At 40.7% G+C, this 17,142-nt stretch overlaps 1 protein-coding gene across 1 annotated transcript; it reads right to left on the bottom strand.

Annotated features, from left to right (window-relative positions):
* Positions 1-11,678: 11,678 nt before the first annotated feature.
* On the bottom strand, positions 11,679-15,072 carry HINT1 (histidine triad nucleotide binding protein 1). The gene is made up of 3 exons (XM_032676108.1): positions 14,897-15,072; positions 12,780-12,884; positions 11,679-12,019 (listed from the first exon to the last, which is right to left on the bottom strand). Exons 1-3 carry the CDS (start codon positions 15,005-15,007, stop codon positions 11,855-11,857), a joined length of 381 nt encoding a protein of 126 aa, XP_032531999.1. The 5' UTR covers positions 15,008-15,072; the 3' UTR covers positions 11,679-11,854.
* Between the last annotated feature and the right edge of the window lie 2,070 nt (positions 15,073-17,142).

Genomic DNA, 17,142 nt, shown 5'->3' on the forward strand with positions numbered 1-17,142 from the left:
CCTGTAATGATTTACAAGGATTACAAAAGCTAAGTGGAAAATATTTTTCCCAAGTAGTTTTCACTTTCACCTATTTCCTAAGTCTTCCCTGCCTGTCACCTACCATTTGTGACATTCTGAAAGCATCTGCCCTACAGAGAATGGGAGATCTTGTTCAGTGAATTAATTAGGGTGTTTAAAGGCAGTGTATTTTCTTTCAAATTGTTAAGAGCTTTGTTGACTGCAGGACACAAATACAAAGCAAACAGCAAGCCCTGCAAACCAGGTATCTGAAAAAATTGCCACGAATCAATAGATTCAAACAGTAAGGGAAAGGGAAGTCATCCCTGATTTTATGGAGCCAAACTATACCTATCAGTTTTCACTACCTTTTTTCCCTTTTTTTTTAAATAACAAACCCCTTAAAACATTGTACTACTTGAAAGAAATATTCCTGAAAGATTTGGAATTGCGTGTTAAGATTCTTCAAAATAATCTACACCTTGAAAGTAGCATTCCCAAGGTATTTCAAATTGGATATTAAGATCTAGAAAATACATCCTTCTCTATTTCATCTTCACCTTTTCAAATCACTGGCAGCCTAAAGCCAGACATGAGATATATATTGTGTTAAAAGTCTCAACTGGTTAATGATTCCATGAATAAGTCCTTGTTGTTGGTTTCACTGTTTTAACAACAGCAATGTACAGACACACACACATATGCAGCAACTAGAAAAATAGGAAAATGCACAAAGGAAACTGAGTATGTTTTTCTCATAGGCTGAGAAGAATATTTATAGGTGGTGAAGCAGTGTATCTTGAAATAAAAACCTCTCATTAGTTTTCATTACTTATTGTTACTACTTTCTATTTCAGAATTAGAACACACTTTTTACTGTACTTTCTACTCCAACACAGGTCTGCAGCTAATCTAAAGATAGCACCCCTGTATTTTTTTTTCCCCCTAATGTGGAATAATTTATTCAGCACCACATATACTTATTATGCTCTTGCTAACAAACAGGCCCCTCTGACTAGAAGAATACTCAAGGACTTCATCTTGTGACCTGTCCCATGAGCTGCAAATCTCAGTGCAAATATAAAACTGAGGGAGAAGAGCAAATTGACAGTTCCAAAACTTCACTGTCCAGTGACAGGCAGGTAAGTAGCAAGTAATAATCACTTACAGTCACAAAAAAGCTCCTATGCCACTGGGTTAGATAGAACCTGACAGTGTTTAGGCAGATGTTTTTCTCATTCATAGAAGTTAAGGTCCAGGCCACACCCCACAGAGTTCAGCAAACAATTTATTTTATCATTTACATCCTAGAAAGTTAGTTAGTTGTAGTGTAACTTTAGCAGCCATAGTCCCTGAAGACAGAGGGACTTCTTAGGGGATAAAACAGTCACTGCCTATTTGAGCGTTACTAAACTCTAATAATATGGCAAAATAACAGAAATTCCAGTCAAACCTGGCTCTCATCCCATTTTACATTCATATTGCTAATCCTGCTTTAGACTACAATATTTGTTTTCACTTTCTCAGTCAAAATTAAAACTGCTTTCGTAAAGCAGCTTTCTAAAGATTGCTTTTTTCTTTTTCAATCCTTGAAGCCCAAGATCTTTGCATACAATCATCAATGCTTAGCAGATATCAGAAGTAAAACTATTTTTCCTCTGGGTCAATTGCAATGTTTGTCCATGAAATGTGCAGGATTTGTTCCTGTTTCAGTAAGTTTCTCAGGTATGCATGGCACCACCTGTAGTATAAATCAAAACATATGGAAGGAGCTACTGAATCAGACATAAGAAGCCCACTTACAGAGGAAAAAATATTACAAAAAGGACCCAAAAAGCCAACACCAAAATAAAAGAGCCAGCGAGATTCAGAATACCCTTGACAACACGCAGCATTCTATAGCTCATTTTGTACCTTAATGCTCTTAACTGAAATGCAACTCTCCACCTGAAGAGTGATTTGAAAACACTGTTTTTTTCAATCAGTGTTGACTGCCAGCATTATTCAGTGGAGGCTTTTATATTATCGTGCATAAATTCAAAGGATTTTTGAAAGAAAGATCGCATTGTTATATAATTAGAGTTAACTGGTTGTTAAGCTATTTCTTGCTATTACTCAGAGATTTTTGAGGACCCTTTCCTGCTAAAGGTTCTGATACAGCTCTAGAAACGTAATGATACACTGCAACAATCCAGTGCTTGCCTGAATAATGAGACATCAAAAGCAGGTCTGCTAATAGAAAGAGTTATGTAACCACCTACGTCTTGTGCGTCTGCAGTGACAACATGTTAGATGTGAAGGTAAGTTTTTACACATGCCACCTTCAAAACATGGAAATAAGAGTCAACTTCGTAGCACTTGCACTGATAATTCTTGGAAAGGACCCTCCAGAAGACATCAAGTTCATACAAATGCGAGCGTATGCGACAAATTCTCAAGGGCAATCGATGCATGACGCACAGAGCACCAGCAAGACTTTTTTTCCCCTAAACCAACACACTGCAGCTCTTAAGATTGCATCAAGCTAATTAAAAGCTAAAACTCTGAAAAAAGGCTATGTAGCAGTACTAACCACGCTGAACTGATGAATGCTGTTCTGCAAACGAGAAATCCTGCACATCAGAGAAGAAGCCATTTAAAAACCTGTGTCGCTTATTTTATTTTTTTTTTTTTTACAACTTTGCATATTAACATTCACACACTGTCACACCCGAGGCCGCCGTCGAACCACCAGAGGCTGAATTTAACAGGTCTTACGCTGCTCCCACGTGGCCGTGCCTGGGAAGTACATGTAGGGAAATTCGCCGGGAAATTTTATCCGCCGTTTTTAAGGGGTGAAAAGACGACTCGCAAGAAAGACACAAGAACACTCGGATACTTGGGTGTGGCATTTTTCATTGTACCCGCTTACGAAGTACATACTATTTCAATTACAGAATACACACCAGAATTAGGATGTCTTTATCTGGACAACAATGTTTTTCACTACCACAACAATAGCATATTTTAATATTTTAATGTTGTCTGGTGTAGCCAGACAGGACATAAAGAATTTTTAGAAGAAGCTCCGAGAGGGCTGAATGTGGTTCCCATGGAAACCAGAGTAAATTTCAAAGGCAAAAGTTTGTTAAGAGCATTTGAAAAAGACTGCAGTATAATGCACATAAAAATTATACTTACTGCACTACTTGGTATCTGGAATGAAAGTCATGTTCAGTAAGCCATATTTATTTATTCACTTATCTCTCAGTATCCCATTATCCTGTTATCTGTCTTGAGATTCACCTTCTTCCTTTCTCTTCCACTACATAATTATTAAATTCATGATTGCCCTAGTGTTTCTTACTTTATTTTGTTATCCATTGTCCCATTTACACTGTACTGAATTTTTTAAAATGTATTCAGTTTTTTAACCTTAAATGAATTAACCTTAAATTAACCTGACTTTGAAACACACCAGATGCCAAGCATTTCAAATGCTTTAGCAGTCTAAGATAAATAATCAATAAAATATTTCCTTGTGGAAGACTAATTTAGAGTTATTTTGTTTAAATCTGTCCCAGTGTTTTTCAAATGGGAACTGCAAGAAAGTTCAGACTGACCACAATGAGTCAGAAAAATGTAGTGCTAGCCATCAATAACTTATTTAATAAAAGAGGAAGAATTTTAATGGCTTGCCATAAGTGCCTAGATTAGCCAGGGCACTGCTGCAGGACAGTTCTTTCAGAGCAGTGAAGAAAGTTTTAAACATTTGTGCCCACCAAATACTGTCATTTTTTAATTCCTTAATACTCCTGAATTATAATTTCAAAAGACAGAAAAATCTAGTTGACAGATATACTACTTCTTCCTGTTTGATTATATCACACTACCAACTAACCAACTTCATTTCATAAATCTTTGCAGCATGATTTACAATATTGGCAAGTATGTCACATGCACGCCTTTGTTTTCACTTTTTCCAAAACTGGAGGTAGCTTTTCTAAATATTTTACGTGTAAGAAGACACAAGAGGACTATGATGCGACCAGAAGTTTGGGAATTGGGAGTTTCAGACTCCAATACCTATAGAACAGGTTTTCGTTTGGCTGTAACCACTCTCAGACAGCTTACTAATACAACATCAAATTAATATGCTTTTTTTTTTTTTTTTTTTACTGTCAAGTTAGGCATTTGCACTTACACTTCTTCATGCCTATTTTGTAGAAATTTATTGTGAAAGTATTGTGAAACAAAACTACATAAGAATCTACCTCTTTAACCACATGTAGCCATTCACTCATAATTTTTCTCAGCAAAAAATTTATGATTTTGGGAAGTCATAACATTGAAATCTATGCAGCTGTATAAAACAACACAGGTTGAAAAAAAATACCAAAAAACACAGACAAACAACAGCAGGCAAAAACCACAATAAAACTCAAACATATAAATCTGACCAAAAGCTTTTCTTCCAATATCTGCTTCTCTTGTCAGCCAGAAAATATAACCTGACTTGGCAGCAGAAAGGGTGAGGTTCTCTTCAACATGGGCAATCTGTGAGGCAGTGCAGATCTGTGCTCCTCCTGTCCAAAGAGCAGTCAGCTGGGATTGCTACGCAGAAGTCAAAAGCCCAGACACGATCTTATAAAGGCAAAGATGAAGTCAAATATGTTACATTCTCCTCACCTTTTTATGCCGAGTAACTTGCATTACATACACATACATTTTTAACCAAGCAAGCATCCGAGATGGGCACCAGCTCACACAGCTGTAGACAACATGTTGAGCCATTTTGGTCTGGTTTTCTTGGGTTTTTTCCAGTCATCATCACTAATTACCTGAGCCCAACAACATTTCAGTGTCAGCATAGTTTCACATATCGAGGTCTATCAGCTGAGAAAATGAGAGAGAGATAACTTCCACATAACAAGGCTGAAAACTGCACTATTGTCTGGGTTCACGTGGGAATTAACAGTAGCTGACTCATATCCGAAGACAGTTGCAATCCATCAGGGAATGCAAAGGGGGTAGAGGACATTATCTACACTTATCTTACAATTTTTATGTCCTGTAAAACAAGAAACAGTCATGTATTTTTCAGTACAAAAAAGTCAGTCTGTTCATAACAGCATAACAGCTCTAATTCTCCTTTGTTTCATGTCTTTGGGGGTTTTTTTCTTTTTTTTGTGTTTGAAAGAAATGTGTTCCACATTCTGATAAGTTTCCAGACATTGATTTCTGATTAACTGTGGCTAACAATGAGCAGCTTAATATGGTATTTCTCCCAGTCTCAAGACAGAAGGAGTAAGAAAGGTACATCATAAATTCTGTACAAACATATACAGCCTCACAGATGCAAATTTATATTTGCATTTAAAAATTACAGGATTTCAGATCCATCCCTTCTCCCTCACATGCTTTTTATTTCAATTCTGCGACTTCGACTTTTTGAGGGTTTTGCCTTGTGGCTTTCCTGTTCTTTCACTAGTTTCCTCAGCACCACTGGATGCATCCCACTCAGTCCCATGAACTTCTGTGCAAGTCTAGACTGTTTATGAAGTCTTCAACTCAATCTTCCTTTACCATGGCCCAAACTTGGCCTTTGAGTACACAGAATTAGGAGACCTGACAGTAGACCTTACCAGTAAAGAAAAAAAACTGTTGCCTTTTCTATTTCCTGTGTGAGTAGGTCCACCACCTCATTTTTTCAGCAGGTCTGCATGTTCTTTAGACCACTCTTGCTGCTTAGGCAACTCTGACAGCCCTTCTTGCTGCCCTTCTCATACACAAATTTCACTTCCATCTGACTTTGACTCTTCTACTCCATTTGAGAAATGTCTCTTTCTTTCATGTAGCCCATGCCCACTTCCACTGATGCACAAGTGACTCGAGTCCAGTCAGAGCTGCCCATTCAGCCACGTGAACCTCCTGCCACATCTCCTCAGACTGTGAACTTCAAAATATGCTATTCCTCTTCCTGTAGGAGGCTATTCTTGATAATCAAAAAGCTGGTTTAGACCTCTACACAGCTGCCTCCCATGGGATCTAATCCACAAGTGCACTCAAGAAGTTTAAGTCCATACTTCTGAAGACAAAGATCATTGTTCTGCTACACTTTCTCTTTTCCCAAGTAATATATGAAATAAACTCAGGAAACCACTTTCTTAACATACTGATGAAGAAGTGCTACCACTAATCATAAATATAATCTAAACTAAAAACTATTACAAAGGCAAATGTTAAGGTCTGAAAGAATTTCATAAACATTTTTTACTTCTCTGCAACAGAAAGGACATTCTGCTACTTATGCTGGTTTCTGTGATGCAAATGGCCTCTCATTCAAGTCTGAAGATAACGCTACTAAAGATGACAGAGATGTGTAGCTCACCCATGTTCAAAAACCCCAGAGAAAACACCACCCTTGCCCCACAAATGTTTAAATGTGCAAGGAACTCATTTGTTTTACCTGGTTATCTTCAGAAATCTCTGTGTTTACCCATTTTTTTTCAAAGAGGGCAAGTGTGGCAAGCCCGATTACAGCACAACGTTCACAAACACAGTCGGACATCACACACTGCTGCCCCAGCAAGATCGGGACACACATCACAAAGCCAGAACTTTTTTTTTCTTCTTTTAATTGAGAAGCTGTCTGAAGAAAAATACTAGTTATTGCAAAATGTCTACCCCAGCATCCTATGTGTTGAATCTAAAGGAATCAGCATATTCTATCCCACATGCCTTTACTACGGGACAGAGGACTTCAGTTTAAAATACAGGAGTGTAATTCTACCCTCGTGCTGTTCCCAGCTGCCTCTGCAAAACAGTCACATTAGTCTGATCTTCACATTAGTGTTCAACACATCTTCTGGGACCAGAGTGGTAGTGTTTTCCACATTTCTCTAAGCTAAGCTTCACTGAATATAAACAAGCATTCTAAGCACTGGACTACACTTATGATGCATCTTGTTTGGCCGTGAAGCTGACATTCCATTCTGTTTGTGCAGAAATAAGAGGAAGGCCCTAGGCTAGCTTATGATTTGATGATAACTGGAGTCTCCAGGGAGATTGAGATGAAATCCAGAGAGGTGCCTCAGAGTGGAAAGTGAACTGTACCATGACTCCCACTTATTTCACATCTTCTGATTCAAAATCCAAACGCTTTCATGTCACAGCTGGAAAAGCAAATGCATGTTTGCTCCATTGTGAATAAAAATAGAAGCAATTTTGTGGATGCTGCTGTGCTGCTAAATGGTAAACCCCCCACAATATTAAGAATTAAATTAGATTTTTCTAACTGCAAAAAAGGCAGTGACGAGTGATTAATTCCGTCAAGCATCAACCCAAGTGTTCTAATTAAACTAAGACCCAAACACAATTTATGGGACAAAGCCTTTGGACTAAAAATTAAATCAAGTTAAATCCCTTTCCAGAAATTATTATAATGAAGAACTAATATTATTAATAAGCAGCAGTGCAACTTGCAACCTAACCACTGAATGCATTCCAACCAACCAACTACAGGAAGGAAGACCCATGTAAGTACTGTGATGTTATGTTTGTTACCACAGATCATTGGAACCTCATTTCTGTGCAAGAGTACAGAAATTTTATGGACAGGTAGATAAGCTCTGATGCAAATCAAGGCACTGAGCCTCCCTTGGCTCGCAATGGGTTATTTCACAGAGGCAGAGTCCTAACAGGGAGCTGAACCGTAGAGGAGCAACCACTCTTGTGAGCTAAACAACTTCACCTCCAGAGTTCTACACCCAGGCACTCAGAAAAGGACCCAGATAGAACAACACTGGAAATATACAATTGTAAGAAAGCAATTTTTTTTACTCACCTCTCCTTTTCCTTTTCCCCATAGACATTTCCTTCCTGAAATTAAGCCTCTGGAATTGTTACTCCACTCATGCCACACACTGTAGTTTAGATCTTACTATGATGATAAAACTTTAGTCTCTTACAAGGTCATTTACCATTGCTGAGTGGGAAAACTGTTTTTTATCCCTGTGCACCACTGCAGAAAAGGACCTGGGGGTGCTGGTAGGTGGCAGGTTGAATCTGAGTCAGCAGTGCCCTGGCAGCCAGGAGGGCCAACCCTGTCCTGGGGGCATCAGGCAAAGCATCACCAGCCCAGGAGAGAGAGGGGATTGTCCCACTCTGCTCTGACCTGGGGCAGCCTCACCTTCAATATTGTGTGCAGTTTGGGCACTGCAATATAGGAAAGATATTAAGCTGTTAGGGAATGTCCAAAGGAGGGCAACGGAGAGGGTGGAGAGTCTGGAGGGGAAGGTGTGTGAGGAGCAGCTGAGACACTTGGTTTGTTCAGCCTGAGGGAGACTGAGGGGAGACCTCATTGCAGTTACAACTTCCTTGGGAGGGGAAGTGGAGGGGCAGGCACTGATCTCTTCACTCTTGTGACCAATGACAGGACTTGAGGAAACAGAACGAAGCTGAGTCAGGGGAGGTTTAGGTTTTTCACCCAGAGGGTGGTTGGGCACTGAACAGGCTCCCGTGGGCAGTGGTCACAGCACCAAACCTGACAGAGTTCAAGTGTTTGAACAATACTCTCAAGCACATGGTGTGATTCTTGGAGTATTCTGTGTAGGGCCAGGAGTTGGACTCAGTGATCTTGATTGGATCCTTCCAGCTCAGCATATTCTATGATTCTGTGATTACATTCTATGAAAACTTGACTGAAGCATAGTTACCACAACAACAAAATAAAACTACCTGATTGGAGTATAGTTAGTTATTCTCAACTGTGAGTCTTCTCTGCTACTAAAATCTCAGTTATAAAAGGTTGACTGGTCCTTGACCTTCAGCCAAGCCAACAGCACAAACCCTTCCTGAAAAAGGGGTCAGAAACTACAGCTCCAGCCTCAGTTTTTGTCCCTTCACATCCTCAAAGTGCTGTCTCCAGTAAGGCTGTGTTTTGAGCAAGTTTAGCAACACCAAGTTAACCGCGCTCACATCTACTCAGTCACATCTCAGAATCATAATCATTAAGGTTGGAAAAGACCTCCAAGAGCATTCAGTCCAACTGTCTTTATAGGTATTTCTGGCTTTCCAACATCCTATCAGCTAATACTTACATTTTTTACCATTTGCATGCAGAATTGCTGGTTCTCTTTTACCATGAGTTGAGAAGAGGTCATATCTTTCTTCTGGAATCTCTAGATGCTGCTTCTCTCAAGACCCTTACGTTTCTCAGAAAATGTTGCTCTCTTGAAGCTTCCCACTCAAAGGGGTTGGATCCCCAGACATTTCCCAAGTTTCCCATTGCCAGAGAGTCATGGTCCCAACCCAAAGCAGTGGCCCCTCCTTAAATCACCTCTCTCTTCAACTTCTACACAAAAGACTCCACATTTTACACTTTTTTCCCCCCACCTGGCAGCCTTGTAACCACTCCAGGTATGGTGTGTAAGCACATCACAGTCCAGTGAAACCCACATTTCCTTTTCAAATCCTTTATGATAGGTACAGGGCACATACCTGGTGGCCAAAACCGGCAAACAGCTCTGCCCAACAGCATTAGCCTAGGTTTTGACTTTCCACTAGTTCTTTCAAGCTCAGCTATGAATTGGTTAGAGTATACTATTACAGTTTGTCAAAAGGAAAGAAATTTGTAACTGGGAATAACAATAAAACAAGATTAAATTCTGCCTAGCTCATCACAGACATTTGCTGTCTGTTAAGGAGTAAAAGGAATTGTTGCAATGGCTGTTTTTCCCCCCGATAAATGGAGAAGAAAAAGGTTGAAAACAGAACTTTGTATTTAAATCCACAGCAAATACAGGCATAGTCAGATAAAATATTAACACAGTGATCTTGAGAGAAATCCAATGTAGTCCACAAAAATGAGTTCTAACACACAAGAAAACACCAAACAAAAAAGAAGAAGATAAGACAACTGTAGTCTCAGTCAGGATGATTTGGCCAAACCTGCAACAGTTACCATCATGGGATTTTCAAGAATGGTATGGGTACATGTGGTCAGCTTGGCTCAACAAGACTGGGCAGCTCAATAACTAAAGTAATGCAAAATTTCACACCTAGGAAGTGCCTGTTCAAACTCAGTATCTGACATTTTAGAAACTGACTTAAATGTCACAGTGCAGTTTTGCTCTCTCTCTCGGACACTCATGTTGTTTCTAATCTGGAGCAATGTAAAGGTAGCATTACACTTCAGCAATTCAATTTCAGATTATACATTAGCTTGTATTCAGGTCATGTAAATTGTTTCCACCTTCTACCCATGACGACTAAATAAAGGTGAAGTCCTTGGGTTGCTCACAGGCTTTTGTCATCTAACGACATTTGATTACCTGCGGAACAGCAGAGATCAAGACATCTTCCAGTGGGTGTTTCAGATCCATCAGTAATGCAGAGCCAAAGGATATGTAGAATAATCCTGCTTTCCCATATCCATCTGTTTACTATGATAAAGTTTGCTGCCCCCCTGTGATGCAGTTAACACATCTTCCTTAGTTAAGTGGCCTTAGAAATCACAGGACAGAGCAGCTGTACTGGAGTAGTCACCCAGCCACGGAATCAACACTCATTCTTGTGATGCACACTCAGCTATTTGCCCAGGGATGCTGTACCTCTGGGGATTGGGTGGTTTTCTTCTTCTCTTCTATGCAGGTTATACAGGAGTTACGCCATCAGGCTACCACTACAGAACCACCTTTTTACTCCTAATTCAAGTATAGACCAGCCACCTTCAGAAGCACTACCTGATTTTCCAGTTTAAGTCACATCTTGGGGCAAAAATCCTCAAAGGCCAGGACATCCAGAGGCTTTGCAGAACTTTTAAGTTAGTTATCTGAGCAGAAAACGCAAGTCACACCCCTTACCTGTCCACCCTCTACACTCCCACATTTCTTTAACACCTTCAGTGCTCACAAATAACCCAGTTTTTCTCAAGGCATCTGCATAGAGGCTTTCAAGTATCTTTTGTCATAAAAACTCGCGACTCAATTTTATCAGAAAGAACAGTTGTTTTATAGTTACACTGGCAGACACAGCTGTAACTCTAACTTCAAGAAAATTTATTGCCTTGGAGATCTGATGACATTGTTGCATGAAAAACTAACTGTATGCAGCAACACAGAAACTGTTCACTGAAGGACAAAATCTGGAATCTAAAATGTATATACATACATCACGCTGCTTACATGCCAAGATGAAATGCCTTGAGCATCTTAGAAGAGTTCAGTATTTTCAATCCCTCAGTTTGATCCAAATCATGACGTTAGGTACCCATGCACTATGGATCTATGACAGCTGCCATTAAGACTATTGTTTTGCCTCTTCTCATTGGAAAAATGGAGCCTTGTAATGCCACTGAGAGCGAGCTCCAACAGGAGCTGTATGTTCCCAACACACTGCACTGTACTGACACAAGCCTTGCACAGGATGTTCGAATTTCACTTTTTAAAAAAACTTCAGGGGCAGCCTACAGTGGCTTTATGAATATTTACATACCACACTCAAAAAGCTTTCAAGTTTTCTTCCCAAGAGACATGAAAGCCTGCTAAGCAGTTCAGCTGCACCTCCAGGTTTCAAATGCCACGGCAAATCACTACCTAGAGAAGACTTGTTAGCAGATCAAAACCTTAAAGGCCAGAGAACATCCTCTGAACCTCGCAGAACTGTTCCCGAAATTAAGGCACACCAGACAGAGACGATTCCCACATGCTTAAATTTTATTGTGCGAATGTTGTTCAGAGCATTTAATACCCTCTGTAGACACACATTAAAAAAAAAAACAATACACTAACAGTGGCTAGACTGATGGATAACACATTAAATCTGTTCGGTGGTAACTTGTATGCATGCAGTTGGCTCTCGTGGTGTAAAAATCTTAGCCAGGAGGCCAGCCCAACTGACGGCCACCCAGAACATGGAGGTGTACGTGATAGACAGACTGCCCACCCTCAGGCCCTTCATTCACAACCATCCGGAATCCATTGGTCAGGCCCAGGTTAGCAGCACACTTCTTGCCAACAATCATTAAATGCCCAAGAAGCTGGAAGAGAAAGAAAGAGAAAAAAAAAAAAAAAAAGGAGGGGAAAAAAAAACACAAACAAACAACAACCAGAAAACACATAAAAGGGCAGGGAGGGAAGGAATAAGAGCAGAGAATCAATAATTCTTAGAAATTCAGCCACTGCTCTTCAAACTGTTGTCTGACTGCAACTGACATTTTCCAAGAAAAACTATAAAGACTTACTATGCAAAATATAGGGGGGAAATAGAGCTACAAATTTTTTTCAAGCCAGGCTGTAACAGACTACAAAAGTGTCACAGAAGCCAAATTACGGCTAAAGCCCCCATTACTGCTTCAGACAACATATATAATTCTGGTGGAAAAAAAACTTTATCTTACCATGTAAAGCTTTGCAAAATCTTTATGCTTGATGTTTATAGTTACAAATGAAATATTCAGCACCTCTCAGCTAACTTTCCTTTTCTTCACCTCTGACCTGCTAAAAACCCCAAAGTACTACTGCCTGTAAACCATGAAAACAGACATCAAGAGTATAACATAATAAATACCAATTCATTTTGCATGGCAAATACACACACAGAAATCTTTTTTCTTTCTATGACTAATTTTACTGGAAAACTTTAACTCCATTATCATTCTAAGTTAGAGAACAAGGATTATAGTATCATAAAACTACTCTGTCTCTTTGATATGTCAAGAGGAAAAGGGGGAGAGCCTACTACATTGTGAAGTAATTACAGGCACGGCTTTGTGTAGAGAAAGCTTCTAGAGTACTTACAGATTCATCAGAGTCTTCTGCTTCAGACAATCTGACAATTGGCTTCTTAGGAATCACTAGGAAATGTGTTGGAGCTTGAGGTGAAATATCATGGAATGCGAGGCACTGGAGGCACAGCAAACAATTAAAATATGATTTGTCTCAGAGAAAGGTAAGAGTTTCAGTAAACCAATATGTTCTCCTAAATACACACATATGCAGACTATCAGATAACCCAAACATAAGCAGAGATGTTGATTTTTCTTGAGTGTTTTATTATTCTACATAGTCTAATTTCTAAACACAAAACACTACTTACTAAGATATGCTGGCACGAAAAAAAAAGTGCTATTCCATTTAAAAGCTACTGTCTTCTCAGCAAGGTTAAATGCAATCAGGTACCTGATTTATTATATCAGCATATGCATAACATCTAATAGAGCTGTTGGCATGCCTATAGAAAGTACATTTACGCTTATTTCAAATTTTTATTAACACCATATTTAATAAAATGAATGGCAAACAGTTGTTAATCATCTTCCAGTTATGTCTGAATATTGCCTTGGTCAAAAGACAGCAAGGCAATTCCAAAGAACCTGAAGTTATGTGATTTGAGGCCATATTACACTTCTGTTCTCAACAGCACCAGGTATTTCAGAAAAAGATTTCAGAGTAATGCACTAAGAATGGCTCTATTTCAGACATTCCCACAATGAGGCATCACTTTCGAAATATGAACAACTATCAGCAGTGAACAGTTGACTCTCAACTAAAGTTATGCAAATATCAAAATTACTACCAATCAGAAACTGAAAGCAGAATTTAAAGAGCAGAAGACCAGTAGCAAATACTTTTCTTTGGGACAAAAAGCAGAAGTAGTATTGAGCAAAAAGCACAATCACAGGAAGTCCGTAAGTGTGTGGTAAACCAATCTTCAGTTCAGCAAGTTTAGATTCGACTGGAACAACAGTGATAAAGCGTAATTTCACAGAGACTTTGTACTTTTCGGTATGCCCTTTTCTCTGCATGTCAATTAATGATTAAAAGACTTCTTTACCCTTCTCCTTTTAACATTTCCAGACATATTTAAAAAGACCTTGATGGAGTCAAGACAATTAATTAAAAGATTCCCCCATTAGTCAACTGAACTCTAAAAGAAATTCTACATTTCTGTACAGGTTAAGGTAAAAATCAACCAAGGCACTGAAGGTAATTACTCTTCCAGAAAATATTGTGGACTAATGGCTGTCAAGAGTGGGTTATATGCTCTAAGTCAATCAAAGAGTGCTCTGGTTACTCTGCGGTAGCCACTGCAGCTGAAGAAAAACCTCTCTGACCCAGGTAAAGAAAGAATGCACACCCTCACACAAACACAGAGCAGTAACAACATAAGCGTGATTTTCAGAAGGCAGTGAAGACTTCCAATATTCTTGAGAGAAGAGGGCAACTGCAACGTTTCTGTATCGACTCTCCCAAGCATATGGATCTGATACCCTTAGCGAGTCTGCATTCCACACTGACAACCCTTCACTTCAAAAGCAAAAGACCCTGCTAATGATGCCTCCTGCATTTCAATGTGAAGGGGAGGGAAAGGGGGCAGGGGTGCTTATAGTGAATACTAGTTTGCTTACAGCTTGGAGACAGTCGCTGCATTGATTATTTCATTTAGCCTCTAACACGCTGTCATGCACCAGCATCGCCGAATGCTACCAGTCCCACCTCACCGCTGCAACCGACTTTTGCTGCCTGCTGGACGACCAGTGCTATTTAATAAGACCTTGAAAAGCTCCAATTCTCTTTAAATTTTCCCTTTAACAACGCCTCCCGAAGGTTCGCAGCCAAGGCCTGGCGGGCGGAGCCGCATAACCTCTGTGAGGCTACGAGGGACAAGTTAAAGCAACCCAGTTACGGCGCACTGCCCGGAGCCCGCACGGAGACTGCCTGCGGGTGGTTCAGGTTTCGCGGCTACTGTCCCACGCCAGCCGTGAGAACCCTGGTCCCCTGGCCGGGAGCCCGACGGAGCTGCAGGGACGGTGCGGGAGCGCCCTACCCGCCCCGCCGCGCTCCCGAGCGCCTCCAGGGCACCCCCGGGCCCCCGGGAGAAGGGGAGGGGGCCGGGAGGGGTGGCGGCCGCGCACCTGCTCGTCCTCGTAGATGATGTTGGCGGGGATCTCCTTGCGGATGATCTTCCCGAAGATGGTGTCCCCGCCGGGCCGCGCCGCCTGCGCTTTGCTGATCTCGTCCGCCATGGCGGCCGCTCGCGCGCGGCTCCCGCCGGCCCTCACCGCGCCCTCCCCCGCGGCCACGCCCCCGCCGCGCTCATTGGGCCACCGCAGCGCCGCCGGCCGCGCCCGCCCCGCCGATTGGTCGCTTGGCCTGTCTTTCTTCCCGACCGTCACCGCCCACCGCGCTGGCACCACCCCCCCACCCCACCCCCCCCCCGCTGACCCGCGGGACGCGGAGGGATCCGCGGGCGCGGTTGTCGGCGGCTGCCGCGGAGGGATCAGAGCTGTGAAGTCAATGCGTCTGCGGAGTTAGTGCGCTCGCCGGAGAGGCTGCTGTAGCGAGAAATACTGCTTGTCAAATCCAACACGAGTGTCTCTGTGACTTCTTGGGACTTCCCCTTGCAGGCTGGTCTGGGCAGGGCTGCCGCTAGGCTTTTCCGTACAAGTTGGCGGGTTTCGGGTGCTGCCGGGACGGTTCCCGCAGGGCAGCAGTTTAATGTGCCAGCCCTTCTGCACATCAGTAATTTCCTAACCATGAAACAGGCTAATCAATATGACTAGTAAGTTACAGAGGACAACATAATGTTGCACAGCTATACATCTAGTCGTAAATGCTTTTTTTATAGACATGACAGCAGTCATGAAATAGGAGAAATGAAAGGGCAGTAGGGAAAAAAAAAATAAGAGTAAAAACAAAGTTTCCTTTTCATGTGGTTTAACGAGACCAAGTTCACGGTGCTGCTTCATGGCCTCAAACTGCAAGATTGAGATTTAAATTGGATATTAGGAAGAAATTCTTTCCTGTGAGGGTGGTGAGGCATCAGAACAGGTTACCCAGAGAAGCTGTGGTTGCCCCATCCCTGGAAGTGTTCAAGGCCAGGTTGGAGAGGGCTCTGAGCAAACTGGTTTAGTGAAAAGTGTCCCTCCTCATGGCAGGGGGGTTGGAACTAGATGATCTTTAAGATCCCTTCCAGTCCAGACCATTCCATGGTTGTGTGATATTCTGAACTTCACAGATAAAATAGATTGATTTCCCTCAAGCTTTGTCTAGGAAGGTTTTAATATGGACATTTACATACAGTTACCTCTTGACACAAATATCCCAGGAAAGCATTCTGGAGAGAGGCAGCGGATAAATACTGCTAAGTGGATTAAACCTAATATGGTTCCACATTTGATTACCTGAACTTATTACAAAAAGAGCAGAATTTGTCAAATATTTCTGGTAATAACTCTGAAATAGTCTAAGACACCCTAAACAAAGCTCTGGTAAAGCATGTTAAACACTGGGATGATACTCTGTTCCTCAGCTGGTAGTTTTGGACTAGGATATTTTGACATGTGTCCGTCCTACAGATGGTATTATGACGACTAAAACAAGGATGGAATTAGTGCTTCCAGGACAAATTGCTTATATTTATATTGTTGCCTAACCATGGTTATTCAGTAAATATATGATTAATTTTTTTCCTTTATTTTCTCAGGAATTAAACGTACTTTGTGAAAGAACAGATCTGATATTACTAACTAGACAGATTAAAGAGTTTAAAGTATAAATACTTGTTCAGGATCCATTTGCACATGCTAGTGTACTTTAAGTAGTTCCAAGGGCTGCAGTAGAATCAGTCTAGAAAGCATATTTCTATGCTAAGAGAAAACACAAAGAGACAATTTTAGAAGTTTGAAAAAGCAAAAAGCATTTATTTCATATAGTTGACTTCAACATATATTTTTGTCTCACCATGTAAATGGCAAATTTTATACTATTTGAAACAAAAACAAGGTCTTTTCAAAGAGTTTCATTCATTCATTCATTCACAATAATTATTCCTGAAAATAAATCTATGAATAAACATTCTCCTGCTAACAGAATGAGTTTCTTTATGGGGCCAAGATAGTGTTTAATAAATGCTTATGTCCAAGATAAGTATTTAATAAATGCTTGATTAAGTATTAATAATTCATAAATAATAATGATATGAAAATTATTGAGTAATAGTTTAGTGTTCCGCTTTTTCCATTATCTTCCAATGTAATTGCAATTAAACAATTAAACAGACTAGGTACTGAAGCCAGAGATCTAGTGAGCAGTAAAGCTGATTACACAGAAAATCTCTATGCTGCCTTTAGCTAATGCTGGGTGACGTGTTATTGAAGTA

The sequence above is a fragment of the Chiroxiphia lanceolata genome, chromosome Z (assembly GCF_009829145.1).
Source record: "Chiroxiphia lanceolata isolate bChiLan1 chromosome Z, bChiLan1.pri, whole genome shotgun sequence".
Lineage (NCBI taxonomy): Eukaryota > Metazoa > Chordata > Aves > Passeriformes > Pipridae > Chiroxiphia > Chiroxiphia lanceolata.